Raw genomic sequence first — 27,573 nt, 5'->3', positions numbered from 1 at the left:
AAAAGCAGGGCAGAAAAGCTGGAAATTCAAAAAATAAGAGCACATCTCCCCCTGCAAAGGACCTCAGCTCATCGCCAGCAAAGGATCAAAGCTGGTCAGAGAATGACTTTGACGAGATGAGAGAAGGCTTCAGTCCATCAAACTTCTCAGAGCTAAAGGAGGAATTACGAACCCAGCGCAAAGAAACTAAAAATCTTGAAAAAAGAGTGGAAGAATTGATAGCTAGAATAATTAATACAGAAAAGGTCATAAACGAAATGACAGAGATGAAAACCATGACACGAGAAATACGTGACACATCCACAAGCTTCAGTAATCGATTCGATCAACTGGAAGAAAGAGTATCAGCGACTGAGGATCAAATGAATGAAATGAAGTGAGAAGAGAAACCAAAAGAAAAAAGAAGAAAAAGAAATGAACAAAGCCTGCAGGAAGTATGGGATTATGTAAAAAGACCAAATCTACATCTGATTGGGGTGCCTGAAAGTGAGGGGGAAAATGGAACCAAGTTGGAAAACACTCTTCAGGATATCATCCAGGAGAACTTCCCCAACCTAGTAGGGCAGGCCAACATTCAAATTCAGGAAATACAGAGAACGCCACAAAGATACTCCTCCAGAAGAGCAACTCCAAGACACATAATTGCCAGATTCACCAAAGTTGAAATGAAGGAAAAAATCTTAAGGGCAGCCAGAGAGAAAGGTCGGGTTACCCACAAAGGGAAGCCCATCAGACTAACAGCAGATCTCTCGGCAGAAAGTCTACAAGCCAGAAGACAGTGGGGGCCAATATTCAACGTTCTTAAAGAAAAGAATTTTCAACCCAGAATTTCATATCCAGCCAAACTAAGTTTCATCAGTGAAGGAGAAATAAAATCCTTTACAGATAAGCAAATGTTTAGAGATTTTGTCACCACCAGGCCTGCCTTACAAGAGACCCTGAAGGAAGCCCTAAACATGGAAAGGAACAACCGGTACCAGCCATTGCAAAAACATGCCAAAATGTAAAGACCATCGAGGCTAGAAGAAACTGCATCAACTAACGAGCAAAATAACCAGTTAATATCATAATGGCAGGATCAAGTTCACACATAACCATTTAAACCTTAAATATAAATGGACTAAATGCTCCAGTTAAAAGACACAGACTGGCAAACTGGATAAAGAGTCAAGACCCATCAGTCTGCTGTATTCAGGAGACCCATCTCACATGCAGAGACATACATAGGCTCAAAATAAAGGGATGGAGGAAGATCTACCAAGCAAATGGAGAACCAAAAAAAGCAGGGGTTGCAATCCTAGTCTCTGATAAAACAGACTTTAAACCATCAAAGATCAAAAGAGACAAAGAAGGCCCTTACATAATGGTAAAGGGATCCATTCAACAGGAAGAGCTAACTATCCTAAATATATATTCACCCAATACAGGAACACCCAAATTCATAAAGCAAGTCCTTAGAGACTTACAAAGAGACTTAGACTCCCATACAATAATAATGGGAGACTTCAACACTCCACTGTCAACATTAGACAGATCGAGACAGAAAGTTAACAAGGATATCCAGGAATTGAACTCATCTCTGCACCAAGCAGACTTAATAGACATCTATAGAACACTCCACCCTAAATCAACAGAATATACATTCTTCTCAGCACCACATCGCACTTATACCAAAATTGACCACATAATTGGAAGTAAAGCACTCCTCAGCAAATGTCAAAGAACAGAAATTATAAGAAACTGTCTCTCAGACCACGGTGCAATCAAACTAGAACTCAGGACTAAGAAACTCAATCAAAACCGCTCAACTACATGGAAACTGAACAACCTGCTCCTGAATGACTACTGGGTATATAACGAAATGAAGGCAGAAATAAAGATGTTCTTTGAAACCAAAGAGAACAAGGATACAACATACCAGAATCTCTGGGACACATTTAAAGCAGTGTTTAGAGGGAAATTTTAGCACTAAATGCCCACAAGAGAAAGCAGGAAAGATCTAAAATTGACACTCTAACATCACAATTAAAAGAACTAGAGAGGCAAGAGCAAACACATTCAAAAGCTAGCAGAAGGCAAGAAATAACTAAGATCAGAGCAGAACTGAAGGAGATAGAGACACAAAAAACCCTCCAAAAAGTCAATGAATCCAGGAGTTGGTTTTTTGAAAAGATCAACAAAATTGACAGACCGCTAGCTAGACTAATAAAGAAGAAAAGAGAGAAGAATCAAATAGATGCAATAGAAAATGATAAAGGGGATATCACCAGCGACCCCATAGAAATACAAACTACCATCAGAGAATACTATAAACACCTCTACGCAAATCAACTAGAAAATCTAGAAGAAATGGATAATTTCCTGGACAATTACACTCTTCCAAGACTAAACCAGGAAGAAGTTGAATCCCTGAATAGACCAATAGCAGGCTCTGAAACTGAGGCAATAATTAATAGCCTACCAACCAAAAAAAGTCCAGGACCAGATGGATTCACAGCTGAATTCTACCAGAGGTACAAAGAGGAGCTGGTACCATTCCTTCTGAAACTATTCCAATCAATAGAAAAAGAGGGAATCCTCCCTAACTCTTTTTATGAGGCCAACATCATCCTGATACCAAAGCCTGGCAGAGACACAACAAAAAAAGAGAATTTTAGACCAATATCCCTGATGAACATCGATGCAAAAATCCTCAATAAAATTCTGGAAAACCGGTTTCAGCCACACATCCAAAAGCTTATCAACCATGATCAAGTGGGCTTCATCCCTGGGATGCAAGGCTGGTTCAACATTCGCAAATCAATAAACATAATCCAGCATATAAACAGAACCAAAGACAAGAACCACATGATTATCTCAATAGATGCAGAAAAGGCTTTTGACAAAATTCAACAGCCCTTCATGCTAAAAACGCTCAATAAATTCGGTATTGATGGAACGTACCTCAAAATAATAAGAGCTATTTATGACATACCCACAGCCAATATCATCCTGAATGGGCAAAAACTGGAAAAATTCCCTTTGAAAACTGGCACAAGACAGGGATGTCCTCTCTCACACCACTCCTATTCAACATAGTGTTGGAAGTTCTGGCTAGGGCAATCAGGCAAGAGAAAGAAATCAAGGGTATCCAGTTAGGAAAAGAAGAAGTCAAATTGTCCCTGTTTGCAGATGACATGATTGTATATTTAGAAAACCCCATTGTCTCAGCCCAAAATCTCCTTAAGCTGATAAGCAACTTCAGCAAAGTCTCAGGATACAAAATTAATGTGCAAAAATCACAAGCATTCTTATACACCAGTAACAGACAAGCAGAGAGCCAAATCAGGAATCAACTTCCATTCACAATTGCTTCAAAGAGAATCAAATACCTAGGAATCCAGCTTACAAGGATGTAAAGGACCTCTTCAAGGAGAACTACAAACCACTGCTCAGTGAAATCAAAGAGGACACAAACAAATGGAAGAACATACCATGCTCACGGATAGGAAGAATCAATATCGTGAAAATGGCCATACTGTCCAAGTTATTTATAGATTCAATGCCATCCCCATCAAGCTACCAATGACTTTCTTCACAGAATTGGGAAAAACGGCTTTAAAGTTCATATGGAACCAAAAAGAGCCTGCATTGCCAAGACAATCCTAAGTCAAAAGAACAAAGCTGGAGGCATCACGCTACCTGACTTCAAACTATACTACAAGGCTACAGTAACCAAAACAGCATGGTACTGGTACCACAACAGAGATATAGACCAATGAACAGAACAGAGTCCTCAGAAATAATACCACACATCTACAGCCATCTGATCTTTGACAAACCTGAGAGAACAAGAAATGGAGAAAGGATTCCCTATTTAATAAATGGTGCTGGGAAAATTGGCTAGCCATAAGTAGAAAGCTGAAACTGGATCCTTTCCTTACTCCTTATACAAAAATTAATTCAAGATGGATTAGAGACTTAAATGTTAGACCTAATACCATAAAAACCCTAGAAGAAAACCTAGGTAGTACCATTCAGGACATAGGCATGGGCAAGGACTTCATGCCTAATACACCAAAAGCAATGGCAACAAAAGCCAAAATTGACAAATGGGATCTAATTAAACTAAAGAGCTTCTGCACAGCAAAAGAAACTACCATCAGAGTGAACAGGCAACCTACAGAATGGGAGAAAATTTTTGCAATCTACTCATCTGACAAGGGCTAATATCCAGAACCTACAAAGAACTCAAACAAATTTACAAGAAAAAAACAAACAACCCCATCAAAAAGTGGGCAAAGGATATGAACAGACATTCTCAAAAGAAGACATTCATACAGCCAACAGACACATGAAAAAATGCTCATCATCACTGGCCATCAGAGAAATGCAAATCAAAACCACAATGAGATGCCATCTCACACCAGTTAGAATTGCAATCATTACAAAGTCAGGAAACAACAGGTGCTGGAGAGGATGTGGAGAAATAGGAACACTTTTACACTGTTGGTGGGATTGTAAACTAGTTCAACCATTATGGAAAACAGTATGGCAATTCCTCAAGGATTTAGAACTAGATGTACTATATGACCCAGCCATCCCACTACTGGGTATATACCCAAAGGATTATAAATCATGCTGCTATAACGACACATGCACACATATGTTTATTGCGACACTATTCACAATAGCAAAGACTTGGAATCAACCCAAATGTCCATCTGTGACAGACTGGATTAAGAAAATGTGGCACATATACACCATGGAATACTATGCAGCCATCAAAAAAGATGAGTTTGCATCCTTTGTAGGGACATGGATGCAGCTGGAAACCATCATTCTTAGCAAACTATCGCAAGAACAGAAAACCAAACACTGCATGTTCTCACGCATAGGTGGGAACTGAACAATGAGATCACTTGGACTCTGGAAGAGGAGCATCACACATCGGGGCCTATCATGGGGGGGGGGAGGGGGGAGGGATTGCATTGGGAGTTATACCTGATATAAATGACGAATTGATGGGTGCTGACGAGTTGATGGGTGCAGCACACCAACATGGCACAAGTATACATATGTAACAAACCTGCACGTTATGCACATGTACCCTAGAACTTAAAGTATAATAATAAAAAAATGAAAAAAAAATATATTGCTGCTCATTAATAATGGACCTGATCAACAAAGAGCTCTGATGGGAAGTGCAAGGAGATTAATGTTATTTTCATGCCTGCTAACACAACATCCATTCTACAGCTCTTGGTTAGAGGAAGAATTTGAACTTCTGAGCCTTATTATTTGAGAAATACATTTTGTAAACTTGTGACATGGAGGTTTGTTGTACAGATTATTTCATCACACAGGTATTAAACCTAGTACCCATTAGTTATTCAGACATGCACATGTACCCATGAACTTAAAAGTTGAAAAGTATATTTTGTAAGGCTATAGCTGCCACAGATCTTGATTCCTCTGATGGATCTGGGCAAAGTAAATAGAAAGCCTTCTGGAAAGCATTCACCATTCTAGATGCCATTAAGAACATTCATGATTCATGAGAGGAGGTCAATATATCAACATTAACATGAGTTTGGTGAAGTTGATTTCAGCCCTCATGGATGACTTCAAGATCTCAGTGGAGGAAGTCACTGCAGATGTGGTGCAAATAACAAGAAAACTAGAATTAGAAGAGGAGCCTGAAAATGTAACTGACTTGCGGCAATCTCACGTTGAAATTGAATGTAGAAGGAGTTGCTTCTTAGTGATGAGCATACAATTCTTTTTTTGGGATGGAATCGACAGTTGTTGAAGATGCTGTGAACATTGTTGAAATGACAACAAAGGATTGAGAATATCACGTAAACTTAGTTGATAAAGCAGCAACAGTTTGAGAGGATTTATTCCAATTTTGAAATAAACTTTATTGTGAGTAAAATACTATCAAATATCACATGCTACAGAGAAATCTTTCATGGAAAGAAGAGTCAATTGATGTGGCAAACTTCCTTATTGTCTCATTTTAAGAAAATTGTCACAACCATCCCAACCTTTAGAACCACTGTTATGATCATTCAGCCAGTGTCAACTTTGAGGCAAGACTCTCCACAAGCAAAATGATTACAATTCACTGAAGGCCGCAATGATCATTAGCATTTTAACAAAAAATACTTTTAGTTGAGGTATTTACATTGTTTTAGATATAATGCTACTGCACACGATAGTGTACAGTTTAAACATAACTGTATAAAAATATACTACAGTGTAGTGTAAACAATTTTTATATGCAGTGGGAAACCAGAAAATAATTGTGTGGCTTGCTCTGTTGGGATATTTACTTTATTGCAGTGATTAAGAACCGGAGGTGTAGTATTTCTGAGACATGGGTGTACACTAATAAGTAATGAAACTTTTTGTGACCAAAAAACTACAATTACACAAATTATTAGGGGATGAATGCTTGTCTTCCTTCAAAATTATCATGTTGAATCCCCACTCCAAATGGAATAGTATTATGAAGTGGGTTTTCTGGGTGGCTATTAGATGAGGTCCTGAGGATAGAGTCCATAATATGTGATTAGTGTCCTTGTATGGAGATAAAGAAACCAAAGCTGTCTGTCTCTCTGCCTCTGCCATGTGAAGACATAGCAAGAAGGCAGCCCTCTGCCATCCAGGAAGAGAGATCACCAAGAACCTGGCTGTGGTGGCACCTTGATTATGGATTTCTTGAACTCCAGAACTCTGAGAAATAAATGTCTGTTGTTTAATCCCGGAAGTCTGTGATAGTTTGTCATAGCAGCCTAAGAAGACTACGGCACGAATCTTATAATTTCTTAGATGTATATGAGCAATAGAGTGTTTTGAAAAGTTGCGGGAATCATATTACACTTTATAAAGATTAATAAAAAGCACCTTAATCAACTAGTGAGTAGTACCAAGAATAGATACGAATAATACAATTTTCCCGGTATTCTTTGACATGTATATACATAAACTCAGTAAAGATTATTTGAATTATGAAAAATTTTAAATTACTACAAAGAGAAATATGGCTTTAGAGAGTAAAGCTTAAGGAAAAAAATACATTTCAAAGCTTTAGAAATCTCTATAAAGTACGTGATTTTTGTGTAGTCACTATCAAGAAGAAAGTGATCTCATTTTTCTAAAAGAATCAACTTCATTCACTACATAAGTCTAATTTTTATAAGCTCCTTGGTGATTCATGAAGAATTTTAGTTTTTTTTTTAATATGATCCTAAAAATAAGATTCAATATTCCTCTGGTAATGTGTCACAATTTCGTTTTCACTGTCTTTTTTTTTCTTGTTTCTCCTCAACTTGCCTATAAAACATTTTATATGTTTACATTTTTAATCCTTATGATAAGTAATATTTGAGTTGTAAACACAACTGTATTACCTCTTTTTTTTTCAACTTTATTTTAGTTTCAGGGGATATGTGTGCAGGTTTTTAACATGGGTAAATTGCATGCAACTGAGATTTGGTGTATGAATGATTCTGCCACACAGTTAGTGAGTATAGCACCCAATAGGTAGTGTTTCAACTCTCCCTGCAAGCACTCCCTTCTCTAGTAGTTCCCAGCATCTACTGTTCCCATCTTTATGTCCATGTGTGTAGCCAATATTTCACTGTCACTTATAAGTGAGAATATGTGGTATTTGGTTTTCTATTTCTGCATTAATACACTTAGGATAATGGCCTCCTGCTGCAATCATGCAATCATGTTGCTACAAGGGCATAATTTTGTTCCTTTTTATGGCTGTGTAGTATTCCATTATGTTTATATATCATGTCTTTATCCAGTTCACCATTGATGGGAATCCAGGCTGATTCCGTGTCTTTGCTGTCGTGAATAAAGCTGTGATGAACATACAAGTGCATGTACCTTTTTGGTGGAATGATTTCTTTTCCTTTGGATATTGATATGGTTTGGCTCTGTGTCCCCACCCAAATTTCACGTCAAGTTATAATCCCTGTGTGTCCCGGCATGGGCCTGGTGAAAGGCGATTGAATCACGGGGGCAGACTTCCCTCTTGATGTTCTCATGATGGGGTTCTCATGAGATCTGGTTGTTTGAATGTGTGTAAAGCTTCACCCTTCACTGTCTCTCTCTCCAAGTTGCTTGCTTCGCTTTCGCCCGTCCTCCATGATTGTAAGTTTCCTGAGGCCTCCAGTCATGGTTCCTGTACAACCTGTAGAAGTGTGAGTCAATTAAATCTCTTTTCTTCATGAATTACCCAGTCTCAGGTAGTTCTCTATAGCAGTGAAATAACAGACTAATGCAGGTGTATTCCCAGTAATGAGATTGCTGGATCAAATGACAGTTCTGTTTTGGCTCTTTGAGGAACTACCACACTGCTTTCCACAATGGTTGAATGAATTTGCAATCCCACCAACAGTGTATTCCTTTTTCTCTGTAACCTCACCAGCATGTGTTATTTTTTGACCCTTTAGTAATAGTTTTTCTGACTGTTGTGAAACAGTATCTCATTTTGGTTTTGTTTTGTATTTCTCTAATGATTAGTAATGTTGAGCATTTTAAAAATGTATTTGTTGGCAGCATGTATGTTTTCTTTTGAGAAGTGTCTGTTCATGTTCTTCACCTATTTTTATGAGTTTTTTTTTTTTTTTTTTTTTGCTTGCTGAGTTGTTTAAGTTCTTTAGAGATTCTAAATATTACTAATTTCTTGGCTGCATGATTTGCAAATATTTTCTCCCAGTCTGTAGGTTGTCTGTTTCCTTTGTTGATAGTTTCTTTTGCTATGCAAAAGCTTTTCAATTTAATTAGGTTTAACTTGTCAATTTTTGTTTTGGTTACAAATGCTTTTGGAGATTTAATCATAAATTATTTACCAAAGCTGATGTCCAGAATCGTATTTCCTAGGTTTTCTTCCAGAAGTTTTATAGTTTCAGGACTTACATTTAAGCTGTCAATCCATCTTGAGTTATTTTTTTTCATATGTTGACCTCTTTCTTGTGTTTGCTCTTTTAATTGAAGTAATTTTATAGGAATCAAGTTTATAAAATTTATGATCAGAAATAGGCCAGAACTGGTTAAATGAGAATAAGATTGAGATTAAAGAAAGTTATACTATGTGACTAAGCTTAAGTTTTATTTGTGATGAATTATCTTTGTTTCTGTTTGTCTGGAAATGTATGTATTTACTCTTCATTCTGATAGGATATTTTCTCTGAATATAGGCTTCTGTGTTGAATTTTTTTTCTCATTCAGCATTCTAAACATGTTTTTCTACTGTCTTTGGTTCTTCATTTATTTCCTAGTATAAACTCACTGGTCAAAATTTCTGTCTGTCTCTCTCTCTCTGTCTCTCTCTCTCTCTCTCACACACACACACATCTGTTTTCAGCAATTTAATTATAATATGCCAAACTGTGATTGCCATTGTACGTATTCTGCTTAGATTTTGCTAAGATTGTTGAATTTGTAATTTTAAGTCTTTCATCAAATTATATTTTTTTTGGCTATTTTTTCTTCAAATATTTTTGTTGACCCACTAATTGTTATTTATCATTCTGAGATTTAAAAATACATATGTATTAGACATTTTCATATTGTCACACAGATCAATTTTTGTTAACAAATTCTTTTTTCTCTCTGTTATTCAGATTGGATAGTTCATCAGTTTCTATCTTCAAATTTTCTTACTATTTCCTCTGTTATACTTTCTGTTGCTAAGCCCATCCAGGGAATTTTATATTTCAGATATTGTATTTTTTCAGCTTTAGAATTTCCGTTAGGTTCTTTTAAATGACTTATTTCTCTGCTGATATCTTCCGTGTTTTTTACATCTTTGAACATAGTTACAATACCAGCTTTAAAATTCTTATCTGCTAATTCGAATATCTGGCATATGTCGGGGTTAATACTCATGGGTTGCCTTTTCTCTTAAGTCACATTTTTACATGTCTAGAAATTGAAATTTATTTTGAACATTTTGATTATACATCTTCATTGGTTTTGGATTGCATTATCATTTTTCAAAGTGTATTGATTTTTCCCTGTGTGTTTTAGTAGTCAGTTATATTGGTTGAAATCAAGCTTTAAACAGTCTCACTTTGAGCGGTACACAGCTTAAGTCTTTGTTCAATTCCTTTAGTCATAGCTGAGCTGCTAAAACCAACACCATACATACGTAGTTAAGCCAAAACTTTGGTTGAATTCATGTTAAAAATTAATGAAATCATCCTTGTGCCTCTATTGTTGGAATTTTCTAATTTCTTGTCCATCTTATATGGTTAACCTGAACCCTATTCTCCAATTCTTGAAGACAGTAAGACTACAGGCTTGTATCCAAGTAGTAGCTGGCTCACGTATGTGCAATATGTCCTGTCCTCTAGCTTAAAGCCATAAAAAAGAAAATTTTCACTCAATGATGTTGCCATTCTCACCTTCCATATGTAAAGCTTTCTCTAGTATTTTCCTGATTTTTGTCACTTTTCAGTGACTTCAAGTACTTTTTAAAATATTTTGTCCAGGATTTACAGTTATTACCTACAGAAGTATTGGTTCAACAGGAGCTAGTCCACTATTATTAGAAGTAGGATCACCCCATATACTAAATGATGTAATTCTTGTATAGTGCTTTAGAAACTGCTGTTCATAGTGTCAGATTTCAAGACATGAACCTATTATTATTAAATGTGAAATAAATCTGGGTACTGCCTGCTTTCTCCAGTAATACTTCTGTGTCTGCCTAGCTCTTGGGTACAGGTCATGCTTCCAACGCGAGAGCTGATAGTGTAGCAACAAAAAGTACAATATAAAACTGATCCAAAATGATGAGTTTTCAAAAAAATTTAGAAATATTATTTCAAGATTTTCTTTTATCACATTTAAGCAGGCTAGTAGAACAATTCAGCAATATATATATATAATTCAGTTTATAGATACTATGCAAAAAAAAAATGAGTACTGCAGTGCTTAGTTGAATTGTATTTCATAAGTGATTTACCTGTTCAAACAAACCTTAATGGTTGTTCTACACAAAGGTGATGTATCATGAATTTTGTGAATTAAACATTTTGTTTTGTTTATTTGCATGCAGTTGTAATAAATAATACAGAGAGATCTTTCTTTTTTTTTTTTTTTTTTTTTGAGATGGAGTCTCGGTCTGTCGCCCAGGGTGGAGTGCAGTGGCGCGATCTGGGCTCACTACAAGCTCCGCCTCCCAGGTTCATGCCATTCTCCTGCCTCAGCCTCCCCAGTAGCTGGGACTACAGGCGCCCGTCAACACGCCTGGCTAATTTTTTTGTATTTTTTAGTAGAGAGGGGGTTTCACTGTGTTAGCCAGGATGGTCTCGATCTCCTGACCTCGTGATCCGCCCGTCTCGGCCTCCCAAAGTGCTGGGATTACAGGCTTGAGCCACCGCGCCCGGCCAGAGAGATCTTTCATATCATTTATTCAGTTTTCTGATACCTTGCAAAACTATAATACATATTGCGACTAAGATGATGGTATGGATGCAGACAAAACACAGAAGAGTTTCTAACCCCACTGGAACCCCTATCACATCCAAATACACTCCACTCTTATTCCTAACTTTTGGAAACCACTAATCTGCACTCTCTCTCTGTCTCTCTCTCTCTCCTCTCTCTCTCTCTCTGTGTGTGTGTATATATATATATGCATATATATGTATGTGTGCATATATACACACATAGACACACACACAGAGAGAGAGAGACAGAGAGAGAGAGACAGAGAGAGAGAGAGAGAAAGAGATGGAGTCCTGCTCTCTGTCACCCAGGCTGAAGTGCAGTGATGAAGTGCAAGATGAGATCACGATCTCATCTCACTGCAACCTCTGCCTCCTGGGTTCGGGTAATTCTCCTGTTTCAGCCTCCTGAGTAGCTGAGATTACAGGTGGGCACGACCACGCCAAGCTAATTTTTGGATTTTTAGTAGAGACAGGTTTTCACCATGTTGTCCAGGCTGGTCTTGAACTCCTGACCTCAAGGGATCCACTTGCCTTGGCCTCCCAAATTGCTGAGATTATAGGCATAAGCCACCATACTTGACCGTTTATATAATTTTGTATTTTTTTTTTAATTTCAACTTTTGGGAGAACATATTCATTAAAATGCATCTCACAAAGACCTATTATCTAGAATCTACAGGGAACTTAAGTCAAAAAGCAGAAGACAACCCCATTAAAAATGGGCAAAATACATGAATTTTGTCTTTTCAGTAATGGTATATAGATAGAATCATGTAATATGTAACCTATTGAAAAAGTTCTTTTTCTCTCAGCACAATTTCTTTGAGATTTACTCAAGTTGTTCTGTGTATTGATAGTTCACTATTTTTATTGCTGAGTGATAATACATGATATGGATATATGACAGTTTGTTTAACCACTCTCCTGTTGAAGTACATCTGTGTTGTTTCTACTTTTTGGCAATTACAAATAGAGCTGCTAGGAATATTTATGTATAGGTTTTTGTATTAAAATAAGTTTTAATTTCTGTGGGGAAAAATGTAAAGTGCAATGCCAGGTAATGTGGTGGTCACATATTTAGTTTTATAAGAAACTGTAGGCCAGGCGTGGTGGCTCACGCCTGTAATCCCACCACTTTGGGAGGCCAAGGTGGGCAGATCACTAGGTCAGGAGTTCAAGATGAGCCAGTTCAAGACTAGCCTGGCCAACATGGTGAAACCCTGTCTCTACTAAAAATACAAAAATTAGCTGGGCGTGGTGGCGCATGCCTGTAATCCCAGCTACTCGGAGGGAGCCGAGACAGGAGAATCGTTTAAACCCAGGAGGCAGACGTTGCAGTGAACTGAGATTATACCACTCCACTCCAGCCTGGGTGACGGAGCAAGACTCCATCTTAGGAGAAAAAACAAAAAACAAACAAAAATCTGTCAAACCGGTTTCCAGAAAGGCTATATACCATTTTACATTGTCACCAGATATGGGTGATCTGCTTTTACGACATTCTCTTCAACACTTGGTGTTGTTACTATTTCATATTGAAGCCATTTTGATAAGTGTGTAGTCATCTCATTGTGATTGAAATTTGTATTTGCTCAGTGGCTACTGATGCTGAACATATTTTCACGTGCTTATTTGACGTTTTAAAATTAATTTTGGTGAAATATCTCTTGGTGTCTTTAGTCCATTTTTAATTGGATTGTTTAGTCTAATATTGTTGAGTTCTTTAAGTAGTCTAGATCTTAGTCTTTCCTTGGATATGTGATTTGCAAATATTCTCACTTTAGCTAGTCCTTTCATCCCTTTTATAGATTCTTTTACCTAAGCAAAGTTTTAAATTTTGACCAAGTCCAATTCATCAAATTTTCATTTGATGGATCGTGCTTTTGATGTCAAGTCTACAAACCCTTTGTTTGTAGACTGTTATTGACAAAACCTATTATTCTATTCTATTTGTTTGTAGACTTTGTTATTGTAGATGTTCTGTTATTTCTAAGATTTTCTGTTATTTCTAATACTCATATTTCTGCATTTTATATTTAAGTCTGTGATCCATTCTGAATTACTATGTGTATAAAGTGTGAGACTTAGGTCAACGTTCATTTTTCTGACTATGGATGTACATTTGCTCTGGTACTATTTGTTGAAAGGACTATCTCTTTTCTATTAAACTGCTTTTGCAACTTTGTCAAATATCAGTCAAGCATGTACCTGTGGGCCTACTTTCGGGTTCTCTATTTTGTTTCACTGATCTATTTGTCTCTCTCTCTCTCTCTGCTAACATTACATAGTCTTGATTAATCTAGTTACATAAAAGGTATCAGGTAGATTTCTCCAACCATATTCTTAGTTTTCAAGATTGTTTTTTGTATTTTAGGGCCTATGCCTTTCCTTATCAATTACAGAAGAAGTTTGTCTATGTATACAAAAATTTTTGCAGGAGTTGATGAGAATTTCATTAAATTTGTGTATCAAATACCTGTGTGTGTGTGTGTGTGTGTGTGTGTATACTCCTAAATATATATACTCCAAATATGTATATTCTTTTTTTTTTTTTTTTGAGATGGAGTCTCGCTCTGTCGCCCAGGCTGGAGTGCAGTGGCCGGATCTCAGCTCTCTGTAAGCTCCGTCTCCTGGGTTTACCCACTCTCCTGCCTCAGCCTCCCGAGTAGCTGGGACTACAGGCACCCGCCACCTCGCCCGGCTCATTTTTTGTATTTTTAGTAGAGACGGGGTTTCACCGTGTTAGCCAGGATGGTCTCGATCTCCTGACCTCGTGATCCGCCCGTCTCGGCCTCCCAAAGTGCTGGGATTACAGGCTTGAGCCACCGCGCCCGGCCCCTCAAATATGTATATTCTTAATATGACTGTCTTAAATATGTATATAATTATATATAGGTAAATATTTACTAAATATATACATGTATACACATATATACTCATATATATCAATTTGTGTTGCTTAATGTTGCTATGCAGTAAATCTTAACATTTTACCCTCATATCTCAGTATGCAGCCTTCTTCTCTTTCTCAGTTTTAACATTTTTCTGTACCACATACACAAGGCTATCATAAAGGATAATACCTTTCATAGTATTCTTTTTGTACACACTCTATTGTGACTAAACAAATTAGTCTACTTAGTGTTATGATTTTTATATTTAGATTCATGTTGATTTATTTTTAGTTCATTTATTTTTATTTTTGAGTAGTATTTTATTGTAGAATTATATCAAAACCTGTTTTTCTATTCTCATATTGATAAAAATCTGTTCTTTGTTCTGGTTTCATTTTAGTACAAACAATTCTACAATTAATATTTTGTAAAGTTTTCTCATGCATCTATGTGAGTTTTTTGTGGTCTTACATTTAGGAGTGGAAACCTTGACCACTGGGCATGTGCATCTGCAACTTTATTAGATGTTGCCAAAATTATTTATTGATGTAAACTCCCACTTTCAGTGAGAGTAAATTTCTGTTACATAACTTTACATCCTAGCCAATATGAATATCTTAAGGTACTTTAATTTGTGCCAGCTTGATGAATATAAAATTAAAATTATATTTGCTAATTTCGTTTGCATTATTTCATTATGTGTGATTCTGAGCATGTTTTCACATGTTTATTGGACAATCAGTTTTTCTCTTCTGTGGATTGTCTGTTAACATTCATTACCCATTTACACATGGTTTGTTGGCTAAATGTAATATATTTTTGCCAAGAATTTGCAAATAGTGCAAATTTTCTATCCCAAAAGCTGTGTGTGAGTGTGTGTGTGTATACAGAGAGAGAGAGAGGAGTTTTGTGAGAATAAAGTTAACATGTTAAAACAAAGTTCGATGCAAGTTTTGTAAAACTTTGTTTTCTAATGTAAAATTATCTAAGCACTGAATGCAGTTTGAAAAAGCAGAAACGAAAGGTACTTTTCTCATATTTTGGACTGTAAGAGACCAGCATTTTTTTTTCCTCCTTGGACAGTACAAATAGTGTACTTTTCTACATTTCCTTGTTACTTTGTTTTGATCTTTCTGAACTTGCAGTCATGCTTATGAGCTTACTTAGAAGAGATAAATATGTCATTTATATAAACTATTAACTCTAGGAGGAACATTTTATTCACCTTTTTAAATGAGAGAACTGTAACTCTCTTTAGCTGTTATAACTCATAACCACCCTTCCAATGATCCTACTAGTTAAAATACCATTAGGTAGCAATTTACTTAGTATTGAAGACTATGAATTTTCTTGGTTTTTTGGAACAATCCATGAGACATAAGCGCATATCCAAAGTACTACTTTCAACAATAAAAATCCTCTTAAATAATAATTTGACAATAATAAATTGTATTTTTATGCTACTTACTTCTAGATGGCTATACATACCTTATATGTTAAGTTGCCTTTCTTCACAACCTCTTACAATCTAGAGAAAAGGCATGTTGTTTTGTGCTTTTCTATAAAAGGAAAACCTGAGGCACAAAATGATTTTTTATAATTTTTCTCACACAAGAAGTCAGTAAGAAAACTGAGAATAAGATCAGTGCAAAGATTTCCCTCTAGAAAACCATGTGGCTTTCAATATACATTGTTATTTATTCCAGAAATGTTCATGAAGCCAGATCCCATGATAGACATAGTCTATTCTTTTCAAATAGAATTCTACTTAGAGCATCTCACCTGTAAGCTGTAAGTGTTTCATTCAGCTCATCATTTCAAATTCACCCAACTGACTGAACAGACCACCTTCTGGCCAAGGGGACCCCAGAGCAACCTTACAAATTGAATGCTTGGCCATGATGGGATGGGGGGTCAGGTGCATATGTTGAACCAAACTTGCATCTCAGCAATGAAGCCTACTTGATTGTGGTTGATTAGCTTTTTAATGTGCTGATTGATTAGGTTTTCCAGTAGAAAATGTATTTAGTTATGGTGGCTAACATTAAAAGATATTTTTAGCTTCATGTAATTCAAGACCAGTGACCATGTCTATATTTACGATCAACTTTACACTGCTGAGGGCCAAGATAATTTTTAAAAACTCTTTTTAGGGTAAAATCTTGATCCTTAGAACACTAAAACCAGTTCTGTTTAATTGAAAGACAGAGAAAGTTAAAGTGAAGGTAATAGTTTGTGGAATGACTGATATTATATTTTCTTGTAAACTGCTACTACAGCATAAAGACAGAGATAAAGATTTCTTTATAAAGTAAGATCTTGTAGGATGCTAGAGATTTGGAACCGAAACATCAATGAAAGTATGGCTTAAAAGAAAGATTTAAAAATTACCTACACACAGATTACCACTGAAATTTGAGAGCAAATAAACTTTAGATGATAGTTAATATAAAGAAGTAAATGCAGTGAGACAAGGCTGAAACCTGAAGTCTGCACGTATATATGTTTCTAGGTTTAGAGGAGAGAAAGATGGATATCAAGACACAGATGGAAGAAAAAGAGAGCATATTATTAAGGACCAAGAGAAGACTGCTCCAGAAAAGATGGGGTGGTCAAGAGTACAAAAGGTAAGCTCTTGTGAGCAAGAACAATGTAATCATATTTGCATCTTCAGAGCCCAGCACATAGTAGGCACTCAATAAGACTTTGTTGGATGAATTAATGAATGAATGAGTAAAAAAAAAAAAATCAAGGAAATAAAAAATTAGAAGAAATAATTCTATTCAACTAAGATCACATGTTGGCTACTTTAAAACACTATTTCTTAAAATGTCTGTGGACCACTTTCAAAGGGTGCCCTAAAGTGGTTATTGAACAAATGGGTTTCTGGACCCTACCTTAAAATTGCTAATCAGAATCTGTCCATTTAATAAGTAAAAAATATGAAGTGATAGCTCACTAAACTTTGAGAACAGTTGCACTAGAGTGGATGGTTTCAATATAAAAATGGGGATAGCAGTTATGTTCCATAGGAAAGAGGGAGGGAATAAATGAGGAAGGTTTGTATAATGCTACTGCAGAATGCTCTTAATTAAATATGGAATGGAGTAAAAATGGGATTAAAATCAAGTGATAATCTTTCAAACTTAAGTTAGCTGTCAGGAATTGTCTTCAAACATTTTGCTCCACACATCCTCTACAAAAAGTTTTGAAAAATTATGTAGAGTCTGATATAATATGAAGCTCACATTTGAAATATTACATCATAATTTTAAAGTGTCAAAGGATGCACTCTCTACCATACTTTAAACGTTAGTATTTAAAAATAAATTTTTAAATTACTTTTTCAAATATATTCAATGGAATCTAAAAATTGTAGTGATTTGATACCCTTGTAATTCAATAATACATGACATTTTTTTCTTTAGCAGCAGAAATTTCAAATAGTTTCTTTTCTCCTCGAATCCACATTTTCATTTCAGTTTCCTAAGATAATTATTTCGTAAACTATTTTTACTTGAAAGTATTTTGTTGATTACCTTATAGTATTTTTACAACAAAAATAATACATAAATTTTAGTTTTTAAATTTTTTGACTCTAAATATAATTTTTATTGAGGAAGAATAAGACAGGAGTCAGCATCAGTTAATTTATTTTTGTTTGTTTTTACAGACATGAGTGTTGAAAATGTTTGTTTACCTAAATAAGTGGATGTAAATGGAAAGAGTTTTATTATAGCAATGTTATTCCATTATTTGATCTCTTTTTGCTGAGGTGACTTGATCCATGAGTCAACATTAATGTTTTTTACATAGTTCAAAATTTTGTAGTGATTTTTGATGCGGTGATTTAGGACAGACTTGTTTTAAAGTTGTGTGGTTAGCATACAACCTTTCAAAATTAGATATTACTTTTATTTTGACTATTTTAGTGCTGGATAATGCATCTCATGCCAAGTGAAATAGTTCCACTTAAGCACATGAAAAGGTTGTTAATGTGTAGCTTTTAATAGCTGTGGAATTTTTCTTTGAGTTGTATAATCAGATAATTATGGGAAAGAAATAAAACAAAGTATTCCCAAGTAATTTTCAATAATGTTAACCACTATAGTGTCCTAGTAGCTGACTAACTTAATTTGCTATGCAGGGTTTTGCTAAAATATAATATCGAAAAGCTCATGGCTTTTAAATTGCCCTAAATATTCAACTGGTTTGTAGGCTTATTCCCCCACCTGTATAATCAGTAATTATTTAGATGGTATTTTAGTCCCACAGCTATTTTGCATTTTTCTTTTATTTTACAATTCTGGCGTTCATTGATAAAGTAAATTTATATGATAATAATTTATATGATAATAATTGTGATGGTTAGTACTGAGTGTCAATTTGATTGGATTGAAGGATGCAAAGTATTGATCCTGGATGTGTCTGTGAGGATGTTGCCAAAAGAGATTAACATTTGAGTCAGTGGACTGGGGAAGGCAGACCCACCCTTAGTCTGGTGGGCACGATCTAATCAGCTGCCAGCAAATATAAAGCAGGCAGAAAAATGTGAAAAGGTGAAAAGGTGAGATTGGCCTAGCCTTACAGCCTACATCTTTTTCCCATGCTGGATGCTTCCTGCCCTCAAACATCGGACTCCAAGTTCTTCAGTTTTGAGACTCAGACTGGCTGTCTTTGCTCCTCAAGCTTGCAGACAGCGTATTCTTGGACCTTGTGATCATGTAAGTTAATACTTAATTAACTCCCATATATATATATATATATATATATATATTTGGAATATACATATATTCCATATATATATAACTAATATATACAATAATATACAATCAATATATATTAATTACATATTATTATATATTATATTATATTGTATATTATTATATACAATTGATTATACATATAATATATATATACATATCCTATTAGTTCCATTACTTTAGGGAATCCTGACTAATACAAGAATTTCACTTAGAATTTGCTATGCATTAAATCTGCATAGATCAAATATTACCAGGAGCAAAGTAGATAATAAGGCAAAGGGAAGGAAATTATTAATAAGACATGGTTCCTATCCTTGCAGACGTTTTCCTCACTTCTGTTTGAATATGCTTAAATCTTCTTCTGTAATCAGAAATGTAAAAGGAATCTTCGTGTTTCATAAAAATACTATTCTTTTTATTTTTTTCTAGGAGACCTAAAACTTTCTTAGTCATTCTATGATTCCTTGTTGAAGATCCAGGAAAATGACCATATTCAGCATGCAGTGAAAAAGCACGTTCTTGGTAAATTCTTACAGAACATTGTGCTATCAAAGTTTAGATTCTGACAGATATTAGTTAATCTTCATCTTATGGTAAGAGGTACACAGGCAAATTCCCAATTATATCTAAATCATAACAAGCTCAAAGAACATATTAGAAAAATAAGGTTATAGACTCCTGATATATGAAAAGGTATTATTTAGAGTTACTTAGATGGATAATTTAGTACTTCATCTTGCTCCTACCACATGTTGTTTACATTTCTGTTACAACATTTTATTTATTCTGCCTGATATTTACAGTTTGTTTCCTCTACATGTACACACACGTGCGTGCGCGCGCGCACACACACACACACGCACACACACACACACACAGATTTATTATAAGGAATTGGATGACATGATTATGGAGCCTGACAAGTCCCAAGATCCGCAGTTGGCAAGCTGAAGACTGAGGAGAGCCAATGGTATATTTCCAGCCTAAATGCTGGCAGACTTGAAATCCAGGAAGAAGCAATGTTTCAGTTAAAGTCTAAAGACAGGAAGAAATCCCATGTTCCAGATAGAAGGCAGTGAGGCAAGAGTAATTCTCTCTTATTGAGGGAAAGGTTAGCCTTCTGTTCTATGTAGGCCTTCAACTGACTGGATGAGCTCCACCCAACTAGAGAGGAGAATATGCTCTACTAAGTCTAACAATTTAAAAGTTAAACTCATAAAAAAAAAAAAAAATACTCTCATGGAAACACCCAGACTACCCAAATATCTGGGCATCACATAGCTCAGTCAGGTTGATGCATAAATTCACCATCACACCTACAGAAACAAGGGGGGAAAGGGAGAGGTATAATTGAATTCAAAGAAAACCACGGATAAAATGCCTATCAAAACTTAGAGAGACTCATTTTATTCTCTCTTCAGTTGTTTTTAAATCCATTGCATCTGAGTGCTTTTGAAAACATGGAAATCTGTCTAGACTCTGTATAATATATATGAAGAAATTGAGATGCAAAGAAGTAAAGTGACTTGTCCAAGGTCACACAGCTCATTAACCATAAAGCTAAACTAAAAGCAAAATCTTACAACTTCAGTATTCTTTCTAGGCATACACTAGCATAATTTCCTCTTTATCGCCTGTATGTGTGACATGAGAACTGGATAAAGTAACAAACTGAATTTCAAAATGTCAGTGGTAAATGCATTCTTGATACATGACTGTCTTTTGTAAACATGTACATCTGTGCAAAGTAGTGATTATGCTTCAGATCTCAAAGTACTTTGGGCACAGTTATTCCTGAGCAGTGTGATGATTTGGAGTTAATCCAAAACACACTCTGTTCATCCTCTCATAAGGGTTTTTGAACAAAGAAAACAAACCTTTAACATTGCCTGTGAAAGTAAAGGGCATGATAAGAAGGTGTGTATCCAGGCATGGAGCCAGAATGAACTATTCATTTTCAAGCTGTGGTCACTGAGAGAAGACATCTCTTTTAACCTAACTAGCTTGGAAAAGCACTGCTTTCTTCCTCCATATGTAGACTAAAAATATCATTTCTCCATTCCCAAATGGTGTGTTTCTGTGTGAGTGATCATGGGTAATCACTGCTTTCTTATGTTTCTAAAATTTGTCAAGTTTTCAGGTAAATATTCATATAGAGACTTTCACATTTTCAGATTAGTTTTGTAAAAAACTAATTACAAACCCGCATGAGGGTACTGATGCTTTCCCTTAATGAACCATTTGCAAAGTTTCCATAAAAGGAATCTCAAAATAGATTATAATGAATTCCTCTGTCGCACATTATCATGGAACAAAGTGGTACATTTTTAGAAGTGGGCTACTGAGACATGAATCTAGCAGGGGAGGCGTGAGTAGAAGGCATCTAGAAGAAAATAAGTTTAAACACTTCTCTTTGGCTCACTTGCCTGGGTTTGTACTGCAGCTACCGTACTTTGATACTGAAGAAGCAGGACTAGATATTTGCAAGTCCAAGCAGGAGGACTACAAGCCTGCAAATTTAACAGCTGGAGAGTGTTGTGGTGGCTGCTTTCCTGTGGTAAGCTGATTTACTTGCTTAAGGTCTGACCTCATCATCCTGTCAGCATGGGTTCCCACCTACACGGTTAGCTGCAGCCTTCTGCTTCTGCTAGAAGGCTACAAGTATTCACAGTGTATCATAGGCAGTGGGGGAGGGGAGAGAAAGCAAGAAAGACTGCTCTCGGCACTTGTGCTTTTGTTAGTTCTACAGAAGAGGCAGAAAAACAAGAGATAACAAAGGCTCCGTTTCCTTTCTGTGAGAGAAGGCTTTTGTCTTTCCTCCTGCTACAATGTCAGTGTCTGGCAAGAAAGAGTTTGATGTGAAACAGATCCTAAGGCTACGCTGGAGGTGGTTTAGTCATCCTTTTCAAGGTTCCACCAACACTGGAAGCTGTCTTCAGCAGGAAGGATATGAGCACAGAGGGACCCCGGTTCAGGGCAGGTTGAAGAGCCACTCTCGGGACAGAAACGGACTGAAGAAAAGCAACAGTCCTGTCCACCACAATATACTGGCACCAGTGCCAGGACCGGCCCCTGCCCATCAGAGAGCCGTTCAGAATTTGCAACAACATAATCTGATAGTACATTTTCAAGCAAATGAAGATACTCCTAAGGCAGTTCCAGAGAAGAATTTATTCCAAGAAGCTTGTGGGAAACGCGCACAAGATTTGGAGATGATGGCTGATGACAATACAGAAGATTCTACAGCAAGGTAAGAGTTTTTGGTCGCATAACTGAAAGCCGTAACTTCAGTTAACTTAACCTCTACAATTTGTGTTTAGGGTTTAAATAGAAAGTGTCATAATAATCTCTGAGTTTGTATTCAGCCAATCAGGGTCTCTCAGAAACCGTTTCCTCTAAGTTTATAAAAGAAAACAGCAATAACGAATACGTCTTGATAATTACTGGAAATTTGGGGTGTGGGTTATGAGTTTACTTCTATTTTCATTAAGAATTCTGTTTCAATTCTAAGAAATGTTTATTGTAATTACTAATGTTCTATAAATACACTTCGTGGCTCAGATATTTAAATGCAATTCTTTGTGCAAGTGTTATGAATCACAGCAACTCTTTCTGACATTGAGTTAGGCCAACTTTGACAAAATAAAAGCTGTGACTGATCAGCACATCCTTATCTGTTTCCTTAGTACATAGTTGCTATATTGACTCTTAAAACTGTGTTATCTTTATGTGACGATATGGACTATCTGGCGTTCGGAGACTCACTTCAAGTTTTGTTACTTTCATTGCTAGTTTTTGCAAGCATGAAAATATTCTGCATAAAGCAGGTAACACGATGCTACTTACAGCAATGTGATCTTAAAGCGGGAAATGGAGCATTTCAGCTTTTACATAAAATGAAAATTGAATAAACAGTGACTATATAGTGTAGTTTGGGTATAGTTCAAAAAACATTTGATTTTATCTTTACTTTTATGCCCACCGGTATTGTTTGAGTGCAGGAAAATTACGTTCTGTTCTCTAATACTGTCAATTATAACTTAACCTAGTGTATCCTTATCTCTTTGTTTTTTTGCTTTTTCACTGTCAGACATTTTTATAGTCCCAACTTGTTTTAGACACAGTTGATAATATTGGCAATGCAATTAATTTTTAGTAATGCCATAGAAAAAGAAGTGTTTTTATGCATTTTAGATCATATAGTAGTTCAACATGCTAATTTATTTGGAAACCTGTATATTTGGCATACTATGTTTCCACATAAAAATAGAGAAGAAGGACTGGCAGATTCACTTCTTAATATAAGTTTTCCCAATATAACAACCTCACAATTTCTTGCTTTCATAAATTCAAAACAGAATATCAAAAGAAGCAGCAGCCTAACAACATTACAGCAAAATGATGCCTTTGTAGGAACTCAGTCTTGTTGAAATATAAACATGCAGAAGACTTTGTGAAATGACATTAATAATAAAGTTAGATTGTCTGCCATATAAACTTCTCAGGAAATAAGGCACATATGTGTGAAATTTTCCTAAGTATTTTGTGCTTGTCCGTGGAAAAGCTATATAACTGTAGGGATTGCAGGTTGCATTTGGTACAGCAAATAAGACTCTCAGAGTAATATAGAGTCCATAATTTTAAATTCAGCAGGCTTTCAAATTTGTTCTCCTCACCAAGAACAATTTTTTAAAACTGCTAAATTTGGAGATTAATAAATGAATTTAACTCTGTTGTAGAGAAATTTAAATTACCAACTGTGACCTTGGAGCAAAATTATTTGAGAATACATGAATTAATTTTCTAGTATGAGAATATTTACAATAAAATATATGTTAGAAAAAATGTTAGATAAAATGTCAAATTTAAAGTGTCATCAAGTGACAGTTTTAAAAAGTGCATTTATCCTTTGATTGCATTCCTTACATTTTTTATTTTCTAAAAAAATGCCTTGTTAATTATTCTATGGTTTCATTGGAAAGCTAACATTTTCTTAACATACATACAGGAAATGGTTTTATAGGTGTGCCACGGATATCTTAGGCAGGAGGGGGCTAAATTGAGGATCTTATTAATTGAAATACAATGGTTTATTACCTTCTCCTTACCCATTCTAGAACTTCCTGTCTTGATGTAGCATCATTTGAGAAGGAGCTTCCCGGTACCTTGCTTGTCCAGTGCCTCTCTTCTTCAGCAATATTGGGGAGCAGGAAGAAAAGATCCTAATAAGTTGGCAGCAGGCTGCCATCCTCTCAATATAACTCCAGTGTTTTTTTAAAAAAGAAAACAGTAGTGAGTGTGGAGAATTATCATACTAGTACAAGATGAGCTATGACGCTCAGAGCAAAGCAAGGCTCTTTAAGCCACCCTGATTTCTACAAATATTATGGGGAATAAATAGAGAATGGACTAAATTGCAAACATGCAATACAACAGAATAAATCACAATTCTTCCTGGAAAGGATATTAAAGCCAACATTCTTAAAGTTATGTTAACATGTTGGTTTGGAAAGTTAAAATCCAAATATATTCATATGCAATTGAATTATAAGTACATAGAGCATTTAGGAACAGCTCTGTATTGTGATCCCACACTGTGAGTATTCATATACCAGTATGCTGGTCATCAGAGACCTGTGCTCAATTATCATTTTACTTTTGTCCTAGTTATCTACTAACTCTGCATCTTTGATTCCCCATAACTACCTTGCTCAAGTGTCTTTTCCTTATTTCAACCATAGCATTCCAACAAAAAGAACACATATTTTAACATTGTGTTATGATTATGCTTCCTATGTGACAGAATATTTAATTATGAAATCATATATATAGGTATTTGCAATTGCTCATAAGCATTATTGCATAAGTATACATATGGATGTCACCGTGTTAACATGAAAAATCACGCTTACTGCATTTGCTGAAAGAGAGATGTCGTGATTTCCTCTTGTGTTCGAAGACATTGCGTAAAATGCAAATGAACCATTTATGGACCAAGAACATGCCCCAGTACAAAATTGGACATTTACAGAGCTGTTTAATTCTAAGGAATTGTCAGGAATTGGGACCATGCCCTTATTTTACCTGTTGGGGTTTCAGGCTTTTGTACAACCTACCAACTGTACTGATACATGACTTTAAATATTTTTGTCATCTGTGCACTGCCAGTAAAGACTCCATTCTTTCTTTACTAGAGCCCTTTCCAAGTTTCAAGTGAGGTTTGCCTAGAAAAAATGAGCAGATGTTATTGTATATGTTGCTATCCAAGAGAAAGTAGGATTGGATGAATAAGACTTAGAATTTGTTAATAATTTGTTCCACAAAGATTCAGCATTCGTGGTGCTCCAGGCACTCTTCTAGATGTTAGGGATAAAACAGGATCAAAACAGAGAATCTGTTTTCATTGAATCATTGAATACACATTCTAATGGGAAGAGAGAGGCAATAAAAATAAACCAAATTATAATATTTAGGTGATTATAAATAATATGACAAAAATTAGTTAGAAAGAATAGAGTGAAGTAGAGGGCACTCCTTCAGATAGAGAAGGCTTTTTGGATGAGGTAATATTTGAGTAGATATTTAAATGAAGTGAGAAAAGACAATGTCTGACTCAAGAATCTGAAGCAAATGAGAGGTTACTTCTCCTGTGCCAAGGGAGTACTTAACCACCATATATGGTTTTCTATATAAATCAATGCCACATGTCCCCATAGAGTCCACTGATTAATGTTCAAAATATTCCTTAACCTGTGAACTAAAAATTATGTCCTGCCCTGTTATTCATTATAGTGATTTTAGGATCACATGCATGGTCCATGGCCACAGAGGTGACTTTCCAGCCATCCTGTAACCATGTGGCTCTTTTGCCCTCTGGGGATATGACTATTCAGCCAGTGTGGCACGTGCCTCATACAGAGACCTCTCCCCTTTAAGAAAATAGACACATGACAGTGTATTTGCCTTTTTTAACAAAACGATTCAGATAGGGTCAAATGTATTGTAGGTCTTCATCCTTAACACAAACCCATCTGTTTTGATATCTGCTAGGGAAATATTCATGCATAAGAGAAATTCTAAGACTAAAACAGTGAAACTTGTTGTACAATTATTTCCCGTAAAGCAGAAAATGAGATATGTGGGTATCTGCAGGGAGTGCTTTCCAGGAAGAAATCAATTTCATGGGGCCTGAGTTGGGAGTGTGGTTGATAGTGCATCTGGAGAAGCGTGCTCAACAGAGAGAGTGGTAGGAAATGACTTTGGAAAGGTAACAATAACAAAGCAATACTAATACAACATTAAAAATAAGAAGTACCTTTTGTTGGCGCTCACTGTGCGCCAAGCGTGGAGTACTTTACGTATATTTTCTCTGGCCCCCAAGGGAAGACTTTGAATGTGAAACTGTTGCTGACATCTACAATTGGTATTTCTCCAGGTATTATATCTGTTAATGTTGTTGTTGCCTATCTTCTTACAAGGTGAAAATAGTGTAATTTTCTGAAGTTCAGAATTAGACCTGCTTCACTTCACTTTACACTGCATTATTCAGTAGAAACTTGTATGTCAAATGAAAGAATGAGAAATGAACTACAATTATACTGTTATTTACAGAAAGGTTAAGGTTAAATCTTTTTGCCTATGGTTTAAAACACGCCACACAAAATTACATAAGTTATTCAATTGCTTTACTACATTTAGAACATTACGACAAAAAATCTAAATTTATTGCAATGATTCCTAACATATTTAGAGACGAAACCTTTGCTGGTTGATTTCAAATCCTTGCTACTCATCGCCTCAATCCTGAGAGTGAGGTACCATGGTCCTCATGTCTCGTTCCTGACCGTATGTTATCACATATATAATTAAGTTAACATTCATTAAAATATATTTAATATTTGAAAATTTGGGGACTGTCATTTAAGGAACTTGGTGATACTTTGGAGACATATGCTTTTATGGTTAAACATAGTTGTTATTTCTGGTATGTGAATGACATCATTTAATTTTTGCGTTTGGAAATAGAAATAAAGGCTTCAAAATGCATGGTACTATATAACAAGTGGTGTCAAGAGCAGCATATTAATTAGTGATGTCAACTGCAGCATATTAATTATATTGACATGTTGCAAATTGCACAAATGTTCAGTCACTTTGTACTTTAAAGACTTTTCTGGAAGCTTGTATGTCTTCTTTCTGACTCTGGTCCCTAATGCTGATCCTGTTGATGCCTTAAGACATTATAAGTCATATGACTTTATTAGTGAAAATAACTACAGTGTTTTATACATATATGTACACATATATGTATATGCATGTATTCGTACCAGTGTGAAATTATTTTATTTAAAGGAGAAGGAAAAACTGAAATCAAGGAGGAGCACTGGGGAACACTGGATCCACAGTTAAAAAAATCGAGTCAAAATCAATATTCTGAGAGATGAACCTGGAACA

General features: G+C 35.7%; 1 protein-coding gene across 3 annotated transcripts in view; it reads left to right on the top strand.

Moving 5' to 3' along the window:
- The first annotated feature begins 21,771 nt into the window (after window positions 1-21,771).
- The window catches only part of KLHL4 (kelch like family member 4), a 183,152-nt gene continuing 177,350 nt past the window's right edge, over window positions 21,772-27,573 (top strand). For all 3 annotated transcript variants that reach the window (XM_033233240.1, XM_033233225.1, XM_033233233.1), the window contains exon 1: window positions 21,772-22,369. In XM_033233240.1, the coding sequence (XP_033089131.1) occupies window positions 21,948-22,369 (422 nt within the window). In that variant the 5' untranslated portion in view covers window positions 21,772-21,947. The remainder of the gene's footprint in view (window positions 22,370-27,573) is intronic.

Source organism: Trachypithecus francoisi, unplaced genomic scaffold (assembly GCF_009764315.1).
Source record: "Trachypithecus francoisi isolate TF-2019V2 unplaced genomic scaffold, Tfra_2.0 Contig01451, whole genome shotgun sequence".
Lineage (NCBI taxonomy): Eukaryota > Metazoa > Chordata > Mammalia > Primates > Cercopithecidae > Trachypithecus > Trachypithecus francoisi.
The sequence above is the reverse complement of the archived record's forward strand: the minus strand, read 5'-3'. Positions and strand labels throughout refer to the sequence as shown.